The sequence below is a fragment of the Ochotona princeps genome, chromosome 7 (genome assembly GCF_030435755.1).
Source record: "Ochotona princeps isolate mOchPri1 chromosome 7, mOchPri1.hap1, whole genome shotgun sequence".
NCBI lineage: Eukaryota > Metazoa > Chordata > Mammalia > Lagomorpha > Ochotonidae > Ochotona > Ochotona princeps.
In genome coordinates this window covers 8,456,386-8,474,182 of record NC_080838.1, presented here as the reverse complement: position 1 = coordinate 8,474,182, position 17,797 = coordinate 8,456,386, and the positions used below count along the sequence as shown (strand labels likewise).

Here is a 17,797-nt window from a genome sequence, read left to right as displayed (position 1 = left end):
TTTTGCAGACTGTCTCTGTATTTTGTTTTCTTTTGGTTTTTTCAGATGTACAGACACTTCAGTTTTAATCTAGCTGGATATATCAATTTTTTAATGATTTCTTTAAAATGCATCAATTTATTTGAAAGGAGTGCAATAGAGAGAGAGAGAGTGACAGAAGAGAGAGAGAAAAGAGAGAGAAAGAGCAAAAAAGACAGAGATATCTTCCATTCACTGGTTCACCACTCAGATGGCCATGAACAGCCAGGTCCAAGTCAAACTGAAGCCAGGTCCCAGGAACTTCATCCTGGTCTCCGCAGGCATGACAGGGTCACAAGTGCCTAACCATTTGCCACTGTCATTCCAGGCATATGCTGGTTTGGAAGAACAGCTGGCACTGGGGCCAGCAGGCCACAATGGGATGCTAGTGTTCAAGGGGTGGCCCACCTCACTGTGTCACAACACCAGCCCTGACTGTTGGCTTTAATCTTAGACTTCAATGGCCTTCCTCAAGCCAACATTAGAAAAGTGCTTATCTATGTTATAGTCAAAGTTCTGTAGCTTCCCTTTTAATACTTACATAATTTTTATTTCAAATATATAGGCAATTCAGGAACTTTTTTCATTTAAAAAATGTGAAAGAAAATTTTACATTAACCTATATTTAAACAATTAGCCAGTTGCCCTGACCTCGCATACTGAATATGATTATCTTTCCCTGATAATTTAAAATGCTTCCTTTCTCATACATTCCTATGAGCAAGATGTCTACTTCTAGAAGCTCCATGATATCTCACCAAACTCTGATTCCTTTATTAGAATTTACTTTTAAAAATATTTACTTATTCCTTCATTTATTTGAAAGGAAGAGTGACTAGGGCAGGGGGAGAGACAAGCGACAGATCTTCCATCTAGTGATTTACTCCACAGACTCCCTCAAGAGCCAGCCAGGGCTGGACCAGGCCTGAGTCAGGATCCCAGCACTCCATCTGTACTCCCACATGGATGACAGCAAGTCAAGTACTTGGGATATATCTGCTGCTCTCAAGCTTTGTTAGGAGGCTGGACCTGAAGTGAAGTAGCTGGGACATGAACCAGGCACTCTGGTTACTTAGTAACTGCTGTGACCTGAAGACCCTCTCCCCACGAATTCATGCACTTGATCTTGAATATGACAGAATTAATAGGTAGCCTTTTGGGGAGAAAGAGTAAGTCACGTGGCATACACCTTCATGAGTAAGTTTGTGCCTAACCAAGGGCCAAATGAAACCTTCAGCCCTTAGCACTGGCTCACTTTCTTAGCCCTCTTTTGCCCTTCCGCCTCCTACTAAGTGAGGACGTAGCATCTACCCTCTCTGGAGGATGCAGAGGCCCCAGATCAGAGCCAAAACTGCTGCCACTGAGACCCTGGACATCCGACCCCAAACCATAAGAACTACATTCCTACTGGTTATAAATGACACATGCCATCTCTGAGGAGATAACCTTAATCTGTGGTGTAAACAGCCAGGAAGCAAGTAAGAAAATCCGAGGCAGTCAGAGAGAACAGTCTTCATACAAAGGTACTCTGAGTCGATGACCAGCTTCCCCTGATGAGCAACAGTCAGTGTGACAGGGCACACAAACGAGGAAGAGGTTAACACAATGTGAGATCAGAGAGGTGGGCAGGGCCAGATCGTGTGTGTCAAGTGGGATTTTACTCTGTTTATTGTGAAACAGGAAGGCTTAGGTAAAGCAGGGACATGGTCTGATTGAAGGTATTCAAATGTTACTCTGGCAGGCGGATTGTAGGTACCGAAGCACAGAAACAATGGAGCAGGTGCACTGACCGTTAGTCCAAGGGAAAATGATGAGGCTAGCCTGGACTATTGATAGATGCGCATCCACGGTTTCCACATGTTACAGACATACCATCAACAAGGCCATTCTTTGTCACTAGCATCTTACACTCAGGTCACATGGTTTATTCCAGCCATAGGCAAATGCCAGGCTCTTACTCACACGCAATCTGCTTTTAATGTCTCCTCCCTTGTCTTTCAGAAGGATTCTGTTCAGGTGGTTATTATCTCCTTAACCTGGGTTGAATGCTTTCATGTTAAGCTTATGGCACACAATTTTACATCCACAAGACATTTATACTTATTTAAAATAGGTTTCTACCCATTCAACTCCAGCAGGGAGCTGCTTCCTTCTAAGAAATGAAAGGCTAAAACTGAACAATGAACCTTTTGCATACAACATATACCATTGGTAGGGAAATTCTATGAATTCTGGATAAGTAAGGATGTGAAATTGCTCTAAAAACCATAGCTATAAATACAATTCTATTCTAAACACGTTAAAGAAATTATTTTAAAAATACTTTGGTTTAATATTTTAGCAAATGGAAAATTATTTTGCAAAATAAGTATTTGAAACATTCTATTTCTTTACTGAATATAGCTTTTTCATGGTAAAAAATATTACTCAAATCTGATTTTCAATTCAAAGGTAGGAAGAAAAACAGTAGCTGAGAGGCAGAAAAATAAAAAGAAGTAAAATGATCTACCAGAGAAGCAGGTGTGCAGTTGGTTAAGTCTTGATATTCTTCTCCAAAATCAGAGCACCAACCCAGCCCCGTTGCTCCACTTCCAATCCAGCTTCCTGCTAGTGCTCTCGGAAGGCAGCAGATGACAGCCCAAGTGCTCCGGCTCTGGCACCCATTTGGGAACCTTAAATGAACTATCTGGTTCCTAGCTTTAGCCTTGTCCAGCCTTGGCTGCTGCAGTCATTGAGATGAACCAGCAGATGGGTTCTGTCTTTCAAAATAGTCAATAATTAATTAAATAGTATTTTCTTTCTAAAGAAAGTTCTAGGAGCCCAGTGTGGTGGTGTAGTAAGCTCATCTTCCTCCTGCAGCACTGGTATCCCATATGGGCTCTTGGTTCATGTCCTAACAGTTCCACTTCCAATCAACTCCCTACTACTGACCTGGGAAAGCAGTGGAGGATGGCCCAAGGCCTTGGGCTCCTGTACCTCCATGGGGGACCCAGAAGAAGTTCCAGACTCCTGGCTTCTGATGGGCCCAGCTCTGGCCTTTGCATCCTTTGGGGGAGTAAAGCAGCACAATAAAATGTTTCTCTCTCTCTCTCTCTAACTCTTTCAAGTAAAATAAAATAAATCTTTTTTAAAAGGGAGAGACAAGTCTGTTACAATAAGAAGCTAAAGTTGAGAATATATCCTTAAGTTAGGGTCATAAGACATTTGAAAAAGGATTATAATATTTGCTTTAAAAATTCTTTGTTTTCTGATACATGTAAATGCAGACACAGTTGTATATGGTTAAACCAGCTGTTTTCTAAAAATTAAAAACAACATAAAAGTTTAATGTGCTTGTGGGCTGTTACTCTGATTACTCTTCCTCCTCTTATGGTTATTATTTCTGTCGTTTAGTGCTGTTTTTATAGAGAGATCATTTTTATGATCACTTACTATGCCACATGTACTAACAACCATTCACTCAACAATGGAAAATTTCTCAAGAGGAAGGGAGCTTTTCCCAAAAAGCAGGCAAATACATGACTCGTGCAACGATGGCTTGACTCTGCATTTGTGCCAACAGAGAAGTAATCTGAATTGAACTTAGTGTTACAGTTGAGAACATAAGTAAGCAGTTGTACAATAATTTAGCAGAACTTCATCTAGGTTGCTTTTGATGTTATAAAGACAAAATTTATCTTTCTACTATTACTAAGAATTTGTGTACATAATGGTTTAATGTAAGTCTTGGGGTGGCACAAGAGGCGAAGATACTATTTGTGAGGTCCCTGTCCCGTGGATATACAGCTCCTCATTTCAAGACATTCTAATTTGTTATTCATTTCTATTTTATTTGAAAGGCAGAGAGGGAAAGAGATTGATTAAAAGAGAGAGAGAGAATGCTTGCTAGAGAGATAAACAGAGAGATATTTCCCATCTGCCAGCTCAAACCCTCAAATGGCCACAATAGCTATGGCAGGGGCAGGCTGAAGCCAGGAGCCTGGAACTCAGTCTGGGTCTCCAATATAGGTAGAAGACACTCAAGCGAAGCAATGGAGCCAGGACTCAAAGCAGGCACTCTGGTATGGAATGTGGGCATCCCAAGTGATAACCTAGCCACCATCCCATGCCCACCCATCCACACACTATCATTAGTGCTGTTAAAGCACATTATTGGAACAAGATCTGGAAAAAAAATCGATGTGGCCTGGAGTGGGGTGAGGAGTAAATCAGCAGATGGCCAGAGTGAATTCTTTCCTGCAGGCAGGAGGCCTGTGGCCAGAGTGCACTTGGAAGCTGTCCCGGGCTGGGTGCTGCAGGCACAGACCCTGGGTAGGGTGGTGAGAACGGCCTCCCTGAGTGCTTCTGCATGGCTCCAGCCCAGCCCTAAGTCATGTCAGAAACTGTTAATGAAGGCAGAGCCAAGTCTGTGACCATCCGTTCTGAAATTCTATCTCCACTTCCAAGTCACCTTGTAGCACCTTACCCATCTTTACTCTCTTTGTAACATATAGCAAAACTAAGAACTCAAAAAGTTAGTGTTTGCCTTTTCACAGAACCCATTAGAAGGTGAGTTCCTTGAGGAACAGATGGAGTCTATCTGTTCATCATCTCTGTACTTTTAGCATCTTGAACAAAAGGACTACTGAGCACATAATGAATGAGAGAGTAACACCTCTTAGTGTATCAGTCCCTTCCTGCCTTCTTTGCCAGTCAATTCAGCCTAGATCCCCACTTCATCATTTCAACAACACCCCCTTAACAGTTTCATCACCCTCCCTTCTACTCTCAACTTTTTTTCATACATGTCACGGTACTTCCATGTTAAACCCTGTCAGTATCTGTTTCTCCTCCTCTCTCCATACACACATACACCTCTTTTCAATTTTTTGCCCACATTCTCCTACTGTTGAAAATATAGACAAGCAAAAAACAGAAAGAAAAAAAAAACCAGAAGAGAAATAAGAATCACCAAGTAGGACCCATTAAGTATATATAACAATTCGAGGTATTTCTACAAATGTTATTGCATCCTTGTACAAACCCATGCAGTGGTAATCTGGTTGCCTTTCCAGTTCATCCGCACACAATGACTTATCTGAGTCGGAGTCCTGTACTAACCCTGTGCTGTCCAGGCTCAGACAGGGCGCTATCATTCCCTCCTGTCCAGGCCTTATCTCTGGGCTCTGGGTTTTGTTCCTTTCCACTTCCTCAGGGCGCTTGATAGACCATTACATGCTTTCTCTCCAGTATGTCTCACATGCCTCCCTCCTTCTGGGGCTTTTCAGTGAACACAGAAAGGCAGTCAAATATCTACTCAGTAAAAAAACAAATATATGCCCCCTTTGAGTGACTGCTAATGAGGACAAAGATTTTTTTTTAATGTGATCAGAATGTTCTAAGATAGAGGTAGTGCTTGTACTAGCTTTGAACATATTAAAAATTATTCATTATCTTATACATACCACATGAGTGAATTCTACCATTTGCAGACTATATTTGGATAAAAATAGTTTTAAAGTTTTTTTCTGTTTATTAACATTTTTCATCTATTGGAAAGGGCTATAGAGATAAAAGAGAGAGTGAGAGACAGAGGCAGTATTCCAACAGCCGATTAATGCTCCCAATGCTTGTGATGGTAAAGGCTGCAAAGCCACCAACCCAGAATTCCTTCTGAGTCTCCCACCCTGGACACAGGACCCAAACACCTAAGCCATGCTGTGCTGCCTTCCAGGATACGTCAGTAAGAAGCTGGATCAGAAGCGGAATAGCCAGGACACAAAGCAGCATTCCAAACAACAGCTTCACTGGTTGTGTCCTAATACCCACTCCTAACACAACTATGACAAAATTGGGACGCAGGGGCAAGACACAGGGAGCCCATGTGGGTGCTAGCTTGCGTCCTGGGTACTCTACTTCTGATCCAACTCTCTACTAACAGCCTGAGAAAAGCTACAGAGGATGGCCCAAGGGTTTTGGCCCTTCCCACTACATGTGAGACCTGCAAGAAACTACTGGCTGCTGGGTTCAGCCTGACTCAGCACTGGCCAGGGAAGCCTGCTGGGGAGTAAACCAAAGCATGGAAGATTCTCTCTAACTTCTTCAACATAAATAAATAATTCTTTAAAAAAAAAAAAGAATAAAAATTTGTCTCAATTTATTTTTCTCTGCTGTCTTTTCTAGTTCTCTACCTCCTATTCATTGAACAGCTTAGTACTTTCTAAGCTACTGTCCCTAAAATCATCAATGGCTTCTTAGTAAAAACAAAAAATCTAGTGGGTACTTCCAGGTTTTCTCATGTTTAATCTTCTTCCACATGGGTTCTAAAACATACATGTGGTCATATTACAACAGTTCCCCATCATCTTACAAGCAGGTTAAAACCACTTTTTATGGGGACTGGTGATCAGTTTAGCAATTAAGAAAGTCACGTCCCACATCAATCCTTGTGTTGCCAGCCCTGACGTGACTGCAGCTTCCTGCTATCACGCGTCTTGGAGGCAGGGGAGATGGCTCAAGTGCCTGGATTCCAGTCATTTGCGTGGAAAGTGTAGATGGGGGTCCCAGCTCCCAGCTTTTGCTCTAGCAGTTGTGGGAATTTGGTGAGTGAACCAGCAAATAACAGTGGTATCTCTTTCAAACTTTCAAAACAATTTTATTTTCACGGTAGTGCAGGTTTTTATGATCTGACTCTTGTCTCTGATTTGCCATCTGTGGTTCATCACACACACACACGCCATGCTCCAGCTGCCGTCTCTATTCTCTATTGAGTTTCCTGTGTGGATACCTTGGCTCGTGGGTTTACCCAGTGGTTTTTCCCATCCCAAACCAGCCTCTTATTTCCCAGGAAACCTAGCTCTCATCAGCCTGGGTTTCATTTCTATTCTCTGTGCTTATTAATAAATATGCATGTAACTCTTTCATGGACTTATCACAGTTCATTATCTTTGTTTACTTCTTGTGATTTTTTTCATGAGCTGATCAACTCCAGCAGAGCTGCGCACAGGGGGCAACTTTCTGCTCTCATTTGGATTTAGCTGCAAATGGTATGAACTCCTTTGGTATCTAATGGTGTGTGCAGGGAGAAAACGGTCAGTGCAGAACAAAAAGAGAAGCCAAAATACATCAAGTGCTCTAGAATACAAGTATTAACATTTCACATATAAACATGTTGTCACATTTAAACAACTGCACGTTCACAACCACATCTCTTAGAATAATTCATTCTCTAATAATCAGCAGCCTCCTAAATCATAAAGTTTGATTATAAATATGATTATTGATCCCCTAGTGATCTCATGCTGAATCTGATCCTTATTTCAAGTCAAACATTTCGTTGGAACAAAATCCTAGGTTTGAATCTCAGCTAGGTCACTAATAGACAAGCTATCCTGCTTAAGTCACTTTGCCCATCCGGTTTCAGACTGAAGTCTCCTCTTCAGCCAAATGAAAGGAAGCGGAAGATGCTATCTAGAACCTTCAAGATCCCAGATTTCAAGTTTCTCAGTCAGCAGACTTACCTCCCTCAACACTGGATCCATTATTGAATTCAGATTGACAGCGCCTTCGTAGGTCAGGTAATAGAACACATTGAGAGCTCGGACGGCCTCTGGGCCTTGCTGCTTATAGCCAAAAATCAGATCAATCCACTGGTGAAGCTGGCAGGAAACAAATTCACTCTCCAGAGCCTGAAAGAGGGTGTAAACCACATTACTGTGCTTAGTTCGATCTTGAAAACAGTTATATTTACAGCAAGCAATACATTTCAATCCTAGATTTATTGTGGACGTGCCTTTTAAAAAATAAAACTCTGTTCTGACATACGATATTTTCAACCAGAATCTGTTCTCCTTTATTTATAATTTAAATTTTCTACTAGTATTTAATATGCTAAACTGTAATAGCTGCTTGAAGGTCATTATTCCACTCTTTTTTTTAATGAGGCAAGCCTCAGGGGACATAAGCTGCCAAGGCATGATAAATTTCCAACTTTTGCTCTCACTTGTGCGCTCCCAAATCCACTAAATGGGTGAGGTGATAGACTAACTCTTTTGTTTTTAATTTTATGTAATTGAAAGACAGGGTAACACAGAGAGACAGATAGAGAGAGATATCTTTCATCTTTTGGCTCATTTCCCAAATGCTCACAACAGCCAGGATGGGTTAGGACAAAGGCAGGAATCGGGAACTCAAGTTTGGGTCTTCCACATGGCATGATGACTGGCATACTTGACCATTCCACACTGCCGCCTCAGGGGTGCATTAGCAGGCAGCTGGATAAGAAGCAGAGCAGCAGGGACTCAACCAAGCACTCTGGCACAGAATGTGGGTGAGCCAATCACTGAGCCATATGACCACCCAGCACAGTAAAGACCAGAACCCAGCCCGGCCAGGTCACATTTGTAACCCGTGCCCTGATAGGTACTCCATTTAAGTGTCCAAGAAAAGAGATAAAGCCTATTGCTGGAAAACAAGTGTAGAAACATACAGACTGTACTATCTACATGAAATACATATATATATATTTTAGAGTTAAAATACTTTGTGGTCTGCTACAACACTGGAACCAAATTATTTCATTATTTTGACTGCGTTGCTACGTTAACAAATTAGATCCTGTGGAGGATATGAGACTTATAAATACTGAATCTTTATTGTAATTATTATATCAAATTAGACCAAACACTTGATGCTATTTAATATAATAGTGGACAATCAATAACAAATGAACGTAACCAAATATTCAGTTAAGACTTTAGGCAAAAAATGCACTTTCTAGTCATAATTATAGAATACCAGCTAGTAGCAAAGTACCTAAAACACAGTGGGAACCAATAAATATTTGCTCAATTTAATAAAAAAATACCAGGTTTTTAGAAACTGGAGACATATTTCAGAAAGTATTCATCTTTTTACCACTTAATACCGTTCATAATTATTCCTACATAAAAGCTGAGCTTAATAGGTCAGTTCATCAATAAATAATACTGTTAAAATCAAAAATGCTAACAAATTTAAACTAAATATTAATTAAAAGCATATCAAGACCTAGCCAGTAATCTATCTCTCTGAAATCAAACCTTATATGGAGGAAAAAGTAATGAATGCAATGTACTTTTGTTGTGGCTAGTTTCTATGTTGTAAATATTCCATTAAGAGATCTGTTGGTTTTAAAACAAAATCGACTTTCATCACAAGCAACCAGTGAGGTATAAACCATCTAGTGACAACAGACATTCCTAACAATTTAAAGATGCATACTTGAGTGACTATCACTGCATTAAAATAAGTGTCTATGAGAGATGCTGATCCCTAAATAGAAATAAGATCTCCTTTAATGACACTTAATATGGCTCCACAACATATCATATAGTGCAAAATGTAACATATACTTCTATAAGTAAAATTTTAGGGAGTTATCAGATTCTGAAGTATACTTGCGATAAAACATGCCTTTGAAAAGCAGCCAGTTTCCAACTGTGACATTTATTGCTTTGGATACCATTTATGAAATTCGTTCTACACTGCTTCATATTCTACTTGACATAAGAGCTTGTGATAACTTTAAGTAAATTCCTATTTTAATGATGTGAATACAAATGAATCTAAAACTCCAAGAACTACTAATTCAAGTTACACGCTAAAATGATAACGCTGGTTTCATTAACTTAGGCCTTGGATAGGGATGGGAGTGTGGGGGGACCCGTTTAAAGTGACACATAAAAACAGCAATTGTCTTAATTTGTGTGCAGTGTACTCCACACAAAAGCTCTAAATATGTTCAAATTAGAGCAAGCTGCTTGATTGTCACTGCAGTCTCATGTCACATTAATGCATGACAAACATTAAACCATACACTTAAATGGCAATTTATATCATTTAAATGTTTACTGCCAGACTAGCTCATCACTCATTTAAATGTGACTTTCTGACAGCTAATTTCAGTTAATTTTCTCCAATTCACTTAATTAGAACTTTCAATCAGAGAAGGACTTACACATACATATCTTTGGGCTTACATCCTTTTTGGTTGTTGTTCAAAATCCCAGCTAATAAACTGAGGAGGAGTTCTACTAGAATAGATGAGCAAGTAATACCTCGGAATCTACAAAGAAAGCATGACTGTACAAGGCACGCTCACAGTGCAGACTCATCCATGTGAACAATACTCTTGCCAGTAGTTGAAATTAAAAATGTTTAGTCCATACACACACACACACACTACTGAACCGATAAAAAAAAAACCTGCATCCAAGCTAATTAAAAATTAATGATTTCAAAATTGTTTAATAAGATAAAACAGTGAGGAGTCTCCTGAGTGTCCACAGTGCTGTGATTTGAGACTATAAAATTGTACAAGACTCAGCAAATGATGGAGTACAAATGAATTTTCTCATATTAAAGCTCTAAGAACCAGGGCAATTTTATTTTATGTGCCATCAGACAAAGAACTGAGTTTTCCTAATGGTTGATTTCTTCTTCATGCACATTCAAAATGGTGAAGATGGCTCAATTTCAATGCTTCAGAACTTTGTATCTTGACTGTGCTTCAGTATTTCAAGCAAAAACAAAACAAAATACAGCTGAAAGGAACGATACTGCATGCTTGTATTATGTTCCAAACCCACAGGCAGAGATGACCACAGTTCTGGGGTTCGGGTCCCCCCTTATATTTCTATAGGTCAGTCCTTACAGGGTTGATGAGTCATTGAGGAACAGAAACTTTCATGTAGGTTCATCAATATGATTTCTTTGTGAACACACTGAACAGTTAAAAACTAAAACTTTCATGAATACTGGCCTCCAGTATTTCTTGCCCCCTACCACAGCTTTAAAAAAAAAGGGGGGGGGGGGATCCAAAAGGATTTGGATGGTTGCTAACACAATTCCAACAAGTTTTGAAATCATTTCAGAACACAGCAGATTCAGGACTTCAGTATTATTTCGGCATCAGTGAAGAGCTATTACCAACTTTAAGTATACCTTAATAAACAAATACATTCACTCAAGACTTGAGGGGAGAGAGCAGGGCAGGCAGGAATAAGTATGAGTGAAAAAATACAAAGTAAAAATAATATAAAATGAAGTACCCTGGTAATACATTTTATAATTTCTGTTTTTGAGGCTCAAAAACATAACTCATAAAGCAAGTTGACCTTAAAATTTTTTTGCAATTTTTCACATACTAAGATTCTTATAAATATTCTCATGCACATACCCACAAACACAACTTATTCAGACCCACATTCGTAATTCTAAATAAATAAATAAATAAATAAATAAATAAATAAAGCCAGGCCAGTGAAAAGCTAAGTAAGTACTTGAGATTTTTCAAAGCCTTCAGCACAGACAGTCCTCCATAAGACTGGTGTTAAATAACGGTTTGTAGCTAGGGGATGGTAACGTTCTTCCCACGCTGCTCTCAAACCTAGCCAATCAATTGTTACTACTCCCCCAGCAAGCTGGATACATCATTTACAGCCAACATGAGTTCTGAGTAAAATGTGTAGAAAGAATACAATCCATGAAAATGGCCAACACAATACAATATTACACAACTTATCTGAGTTGTTATAAAATAAATCAGTGACTAATGCCCAAGGATCAAATAAGCCTATGAAAAGACTATCATATGAAGCCTCATACAAATTGTCAATTGAATCCAGGGGGACTCATATTAGTCTTGACAAACTGTCTGGGGGTTGATATCTGTTTTTTAATGAGATCTATTAGGCAAAGACTAAAACACTTGAGATATGCTAAAAAGTACAGTATACAGATGTCAAATGCAAACACTTATTAGTGACTTTCATTTGTTTGGCCCTCAAACAGAACATCAACAAATTAAAGGTTTAATATTATAAAGATACTAGTAAATTATTCATAAATAACTGATTTGTGTAACTCTGTGTCAGAAATAATTATAACACATGAATATGTGACTACCAATAAATCTCATGGAAAGAACACAATCTACATAGTTCTGAAACCAACCCATTAAGAAAATGAATAATTTATTGATAAAAATGTTACATTAAATTATTTTCATCTTCTACAATAGAGCCAAATAATATAACATAAAGTATGCTTTTCCCACAAAACTCTGCTATTTGAGAATAAAAATTCTAAAATAAAAGGCATTGAAACATTTAATTAATCGCTTACTAAAGCGATATTTGAGCAATTTCCTTTTAGCTTAAAAAAGACAAATTTCTGCTAAAGGATAAAGTATGTAAAAGCAAGACAATCAATTCTTGGATTAATGTTAATATTTATTTATTCTTTTGCTGCATACTCTTATGCCACTTCATAAAAATCAAGTAACGAAATACAAATCAATGATATGGGAGACAAATACAAAGGATTAAATGTAACTTGGAGAATCTTAGATGTAGAGACAACAGCATAACCAGCAGGCTCCAGGACCGTGTGGCGTAGATAAACACTTCAGCATCCCCAGACTGCTCCCTCCCTCTCTCTTCTAGAAGCTCCACTTTTGCTATGAGTTACAAAATGCCAGAGCTCGAAGTTCCACGAATCACTGATTCATAATCTGGGCTAGATTAACATTTAATTATAAAATGTATTTAATCATATTTTTAATGAAAAGTTATTTTATGCATTTCAATTGAATTTCTAATTAAGAGCCTTAATTCATCTTAGTGTAGATAGCAGTGTGTTTTAATGTTTAGACTGGCAAAAAGGTAACATACAAAATTATAAACTTGGAATTTTAAGTATTTTTCATTTTAAATTCAGCCTTCTTCCTACACACACACACACACACAAAATGAACTAGTCTGTTATGTTTGCATGTGCTGGGTTTCAAACACTAGTGGTAATGTTTCCTTAACATTGATATATGACCTTTGTAATTTACATTGAAGAAAGCTGTTTTTTTCAGCCTAATTAGAACTGTTTCAAATTTTCCTGCTAAATATATGATATAAAGTCCTTTCAACTTTTTTATTCTAGAGTTTCTTTCCATGTCAACTTTGTTCCAATCAAAATATGCTTTGAATTAAATGATTTTGATTGAATATGTGGATCACATTTCACTTCTAAGATTTAAAGTCCAAAAAGGAAAAGTTTAGCCTGTTCAAACAAAGCAAGAGCAGCCACTTTGCGGAAAGCTATTCACATTTAAGGAGACTGACAAATTGTTTGTGTGCACCATTAGGTCTAGTTTCTGCAATAGTTGCCAGATTTCCGTCCCTCGACTAAGATGCATTAACTCCTTAAATGCTGGCTCTGAATTGGAGGGTACATCAGAGTCAGTTTTAATTTTTTAATCTATCTATAACTTCCTTCTTTCAAATTAATCTGAAGAAAGGAAAATTTGTTGTCATCTATTTTGTATCAAAAATTTTCAGACAAGAAAAATCACCCTCCTCCAAAACACACCAGCACTAATTTTTTTCCATACAGGATCAATACAAATATGCTTTGTAAATGCGATGCCAGAAGTGACAAATCCAGATCAATTTTCGTTTTTTATAAATGATGCAATGATTTAACCTATGTATAGATTATCTTTTTCAGGTGAGACACAACAGTGAAAAAGCTGACGCACATAAAGAATGACAAACGGTTCGCACACAGAGTTTGAAATATCACAATGCTCTGAAGTTGGCATGCTCACTTTAATGTCAATGCGTGACAACGATATGGAACAAGTTTAGATCCCTGACAAAGGAAAGGTGTGCGAGGCGGAGATGTTAAAAGCCACAGGTCACAAAAGGCAAAGGAGGGGAGGACGCAGGAACGGGATGGTGAGAATTGTGGGGGGAAAGCTGTGGAATGGCAAGAACAGAAATTACACATGAGACTCTTAAAGAGTGAAATGGAGCCAACAACACGCGGAAGTTGCGTCTGAAAGCATCAGAAGGAGCTCTGCCCTTCTAAACGCCCTTGAACTGCCAGGCGGACGGGAGATTTTGGAGGAGGCCATTCACAGTCCACGCCTGCATTTCCATGCTCACTAAACAACAGTGTGAGTTGCATCGTATCTTGATAAAACCATCAAGCACTCATGCATCTTTCGGCAGCAGAGTCACTCTGCCTACGATCGTTGCTGTGTAGCTCTAAATGGGCTGGTCAACCAGCTGTTATATATTTTACACACTGAAGGACATGTTTCCTTTGAAATTCCTAGTTTTAATCTCAACTGAAGTCTGTATTGCTGTGTGCCAAGATCAAAAGGATTAGGCAAACATGTACAATTACCCTCCTTTTCAGAGATGATTTTTTTTTTTAATGTTTAAAAAACTCCTGTATGCTGACATTTTATCCAACTATTTTCTTTAGAACTACAGAACATTAAAACATTTAATTGACATTTCAACCTTAGGTCACTCTTAATCTAAAAACCTAAGAATTCACAATTTACAGATGCGGTAAATGAGTTATGGTATAATACACATAGGGATATGGAGTTCTTAAAAAAGTGAGAAACCATAGGAAGCAACCGCAGTCTACTTCTTATTTGCTTGCATTTCGGGGACCTCTGCTCAGAAAAAGACTCACAGGTTTATAACAATTCACATGCAGGAAGATAAACTGAACAAAAGAGAAGTGAGGGAATGCAAAAAGAGGGCGAAGGAGGAGAAGTCATGTAAAATTCATGACACAAAATTCCAAAGAGTTGTTAGAGGTGAGCCACGTATTTGCTGCTAAACTTTCTAGCAGGCAACATAAAGAGACACAAATAATTACAAGAGTCAAAAGTGATCATAATGTAAAAATAAACCAGATGGCTGGAAAAACACATTATTTCTATTCCTGAGATAAGAAATTCCTCCCTTGGCAATATGATGGAATCCAGGTATGTGACTCTCAGAGGGACTGGCCGGAGTTGCAGTATAGACAAATGGGGAGACCGCACACTCTCGAGGCAGTTCTGAACAAACCTCGTTTCTGTTAGGAAGACTTTGATTAGTAGGTTCTAGATTCATGGTGAGGACTTGGAGGACGGATATTTTATTGTGTCGATCTAACAACTCTTAACTAGAGGTAAACCATGTCACAGGGTAACACTTCCTTACAAATGTGAGAAGTATGAGAAAGATACAAGCTGATGTGGAAAGCAGACCCATCCTCACGCAGAAAAACTAGGAATGCGTCTTAAGACAGGTTCAGGATTCTCTTCAGAAAGTAAATTTGGGTAAACTTTCCCACGGAGACAAATATGTAACAAAGACTTCCACACGCTGAAGATGATGCCCATGGCTTAGAAACATTAAAGGGTTTAAAACCAATATATTAAACAATTAACTCTTAACATAAAGTATCACTAGAAAATTAAAACTGAGGATTCTACATTGTTGTTCTGCTTTGCAAGACAAACTAGTTATAAAAATATAGATGGAAGCAATTAATCTACTTTGGCAAGCATCAAAAGCTGTATTAATTTACTATATGAACTTCTGGAAGTTTTACAGTTAGTTACAAAAGGAAGGAAAAAAAAATTTTTTTTAAATTTAATCTCTTCCCATTTGCTTATCCACACAGATCTGATAAATACTAGCAGTCTCCTGCCTTTGAAGATGGCCAGACCTGAATCCTTACTTACTGCCAGATGTAGCTTAATCCCATGGGGGCTCCAGACAGAAACAAGGGGCTGTCTGCATGGCCCCAGTGATTCTCTGGACAGAATGGCACTCTCAAATCCTCCGCGAAAGCAGAGCAATTAATACATCATCTCTCCCAAGAACACCCAATGAAAGAAAACCTTCAGTGAAAGAATATAAATGCAAAAGTTGTTGAAACATCTTGCAAGCACTGATAAATTCAGAGAATCCGATCGCTTCTGCAATTCCTTTGTGTGTGCCACAGCATACAAGAATATTATGTAAGGTTAGAAGTCATCTGCAACTTTTTGTCAATATTAGGCTTCCATGGATCCCGTTCCATGCTGCCTTCTCAGCTGAGAAGTCCTTGAGGCCAGGTAAAAGACCACTGCTAAGATGACTAAAGTGGTCTGGGTTAGAGATTCTGGAAGCCTCAATCAAGAGAGCAGCAGCAAGAGTGAAGAGGAGGGGCAGGGATTCAAAAAGATTTAAGATGCAAGTTTTTACTTAAAGCAACCAGCGTGAGAGGTGAAGGAAACTGAATTCAGAATGTCATCCAGATGACAAGCTCAAACTTTAAACATACTGGAGTACCAACAGTATACATGACAGCGTGGTTGAGTTTTAAATTCAACATAAATGTTTTGGACATCTCCTTTACAGACGTGAAATTAACTCTGAGCCTTTGTTGGAGGATGAGAAGTTTGTGCATAGGGGCAGACACTTGGTAGAGTGGCTAGGTGCCACTTGGTGTGCTCATACCTCGTAGGAGAGCATTTGGATGAGCTCTGCTTCTGATTCCAGCTTCCTGCTAAGATGCCAGGCAGCAGGCAAAGGCTCACAGTTGGGTCCTGGTCACCCATGTGGGAGGCCAGGATCGAGTTCCTGGCTCCTGCTTGTGGCTTGGCAAGCACTTGTAGAGTGAATCAGCAGATGAAAGATCCCTTCCTGTCTGTCTCTGGCTCTCTCTGGCAGATTTGGAGAGAGAGAGAGAACAGAGAGATCTTCATTCTGCTGACTCACTATGCAAATGGTTACAACGGCCAGAGTAGCGCCAGTCCAAGGGCAGGAGCCTGAAGTTCTTTGGCTTGCTCATACAAGCGCAGGGATGCAAAGATTTGGACCATCTTCTGTCTCTTTGCCAGGCACATAAGCAGGGAGCTTGACTGGGAGTGGAGCACCCCGGACTCAAAGTGGCAACCATAAGAGATTTCAGAACTGTCGGCAGAGACTTAAGCTACTAGTACACAGGGCTGGCCCCACCTGCAGGTATTTCTGCTATTGTTATAAAGTATACCATCTTTCAGGTAAGATGTACTTTTAATAATATAATAAATCAAGAGCAAAAAAAAAACCCCTTTCAATATATAATCAAATCCATCTAAAATAATTTATTAAGTCTTAGAGATTTGATAGATAATTTGCACATGCACATCTCAGTTCAGGCTAGACATACTTAATAATCAACAGCCATGTAGGTCTAGTAGCTATATATTTGACAGTGACACTCAATTCCAAATAATCTGTGTCACGACTTTGAGAAAATAGAATGCATTACTTAATATTTTACACTTTTAAAAGAGTTTCTTCGGCTGGCACGGTAGCCTAATGGCTAAACTCCTCGCCTTGCACACACCGGGATCCCATATGCGCGTCAGTTCATATCCCAGCTGCTCCACTTCCCATCCAGCTCCCTGCTTGTGGCCTGGGAAAGCAGTCGAGGACGGCCTAAAGCTTTGGGACCCTGCACCCGTGTGGGAGATCCGGAAGAGGCTTCAAGCTCCTGGCTTTGAACTGGCTCAGTTCCGACCACTGCAGCCACTTAGGGAGTGAAACCAGGCAGACAATTCCTCTCTGTCTCTCCTCTCTGTGTATCTAACTTTCCAATTAAAAAAAAAATTAATATCTAAAAATAAAATATACATAATGAGTTTCTCCTCGAGAAAATAAAGATAAGTCTGACAAACCTTACAAAGCACCAAGAACCCATCAGAATAAAATATTCTTCTAAAGAATTTTGAAGTCATTACAGTTCTCAGCACCATGAAGAATGGATATAACCTTCACAAATGGGAACAAACATGACAAAGATCGTGCGCTCTTCAGATATTTAACATATCTCTGCAGAAATGTAGCAGCAATCTAAAGATGGCACTTTGATTACTCCCTTTAACAATAAAAGCAAAAGGGCTAAAATCTACCAACTATAGTACTTTCCGTAAACTTAATCC

The 17,797-nt window shown here is 39.1% G+C and overlaps 1 protein-coding gene across 3 annotated transcripts in view; it reads right to left on the bottom strand.

Annotated features, from left to right (window-relative positions):
- Positions 1–17,797, bottom strand: part of LRBA (LPS responsive beige-like anchor protein) — a 609,418-nt gene that overhangs the window by 66,987 nt on the left and 524,634 nt on the right. For all 3 annotated transcript variants that reach the window (XM_058666763.1, XM_058666762.1, XM_058666764.1), the window contains exon 48: positions 7,518–7,685. In XM_058666763.1, coding sequence (XP_058522746.1) covers positions 7,518–7,685 — 168 coding nt within the window. The remainder of the gene's footprint in view (positions 1–7,517; positions 7,686–17,797) is intronic.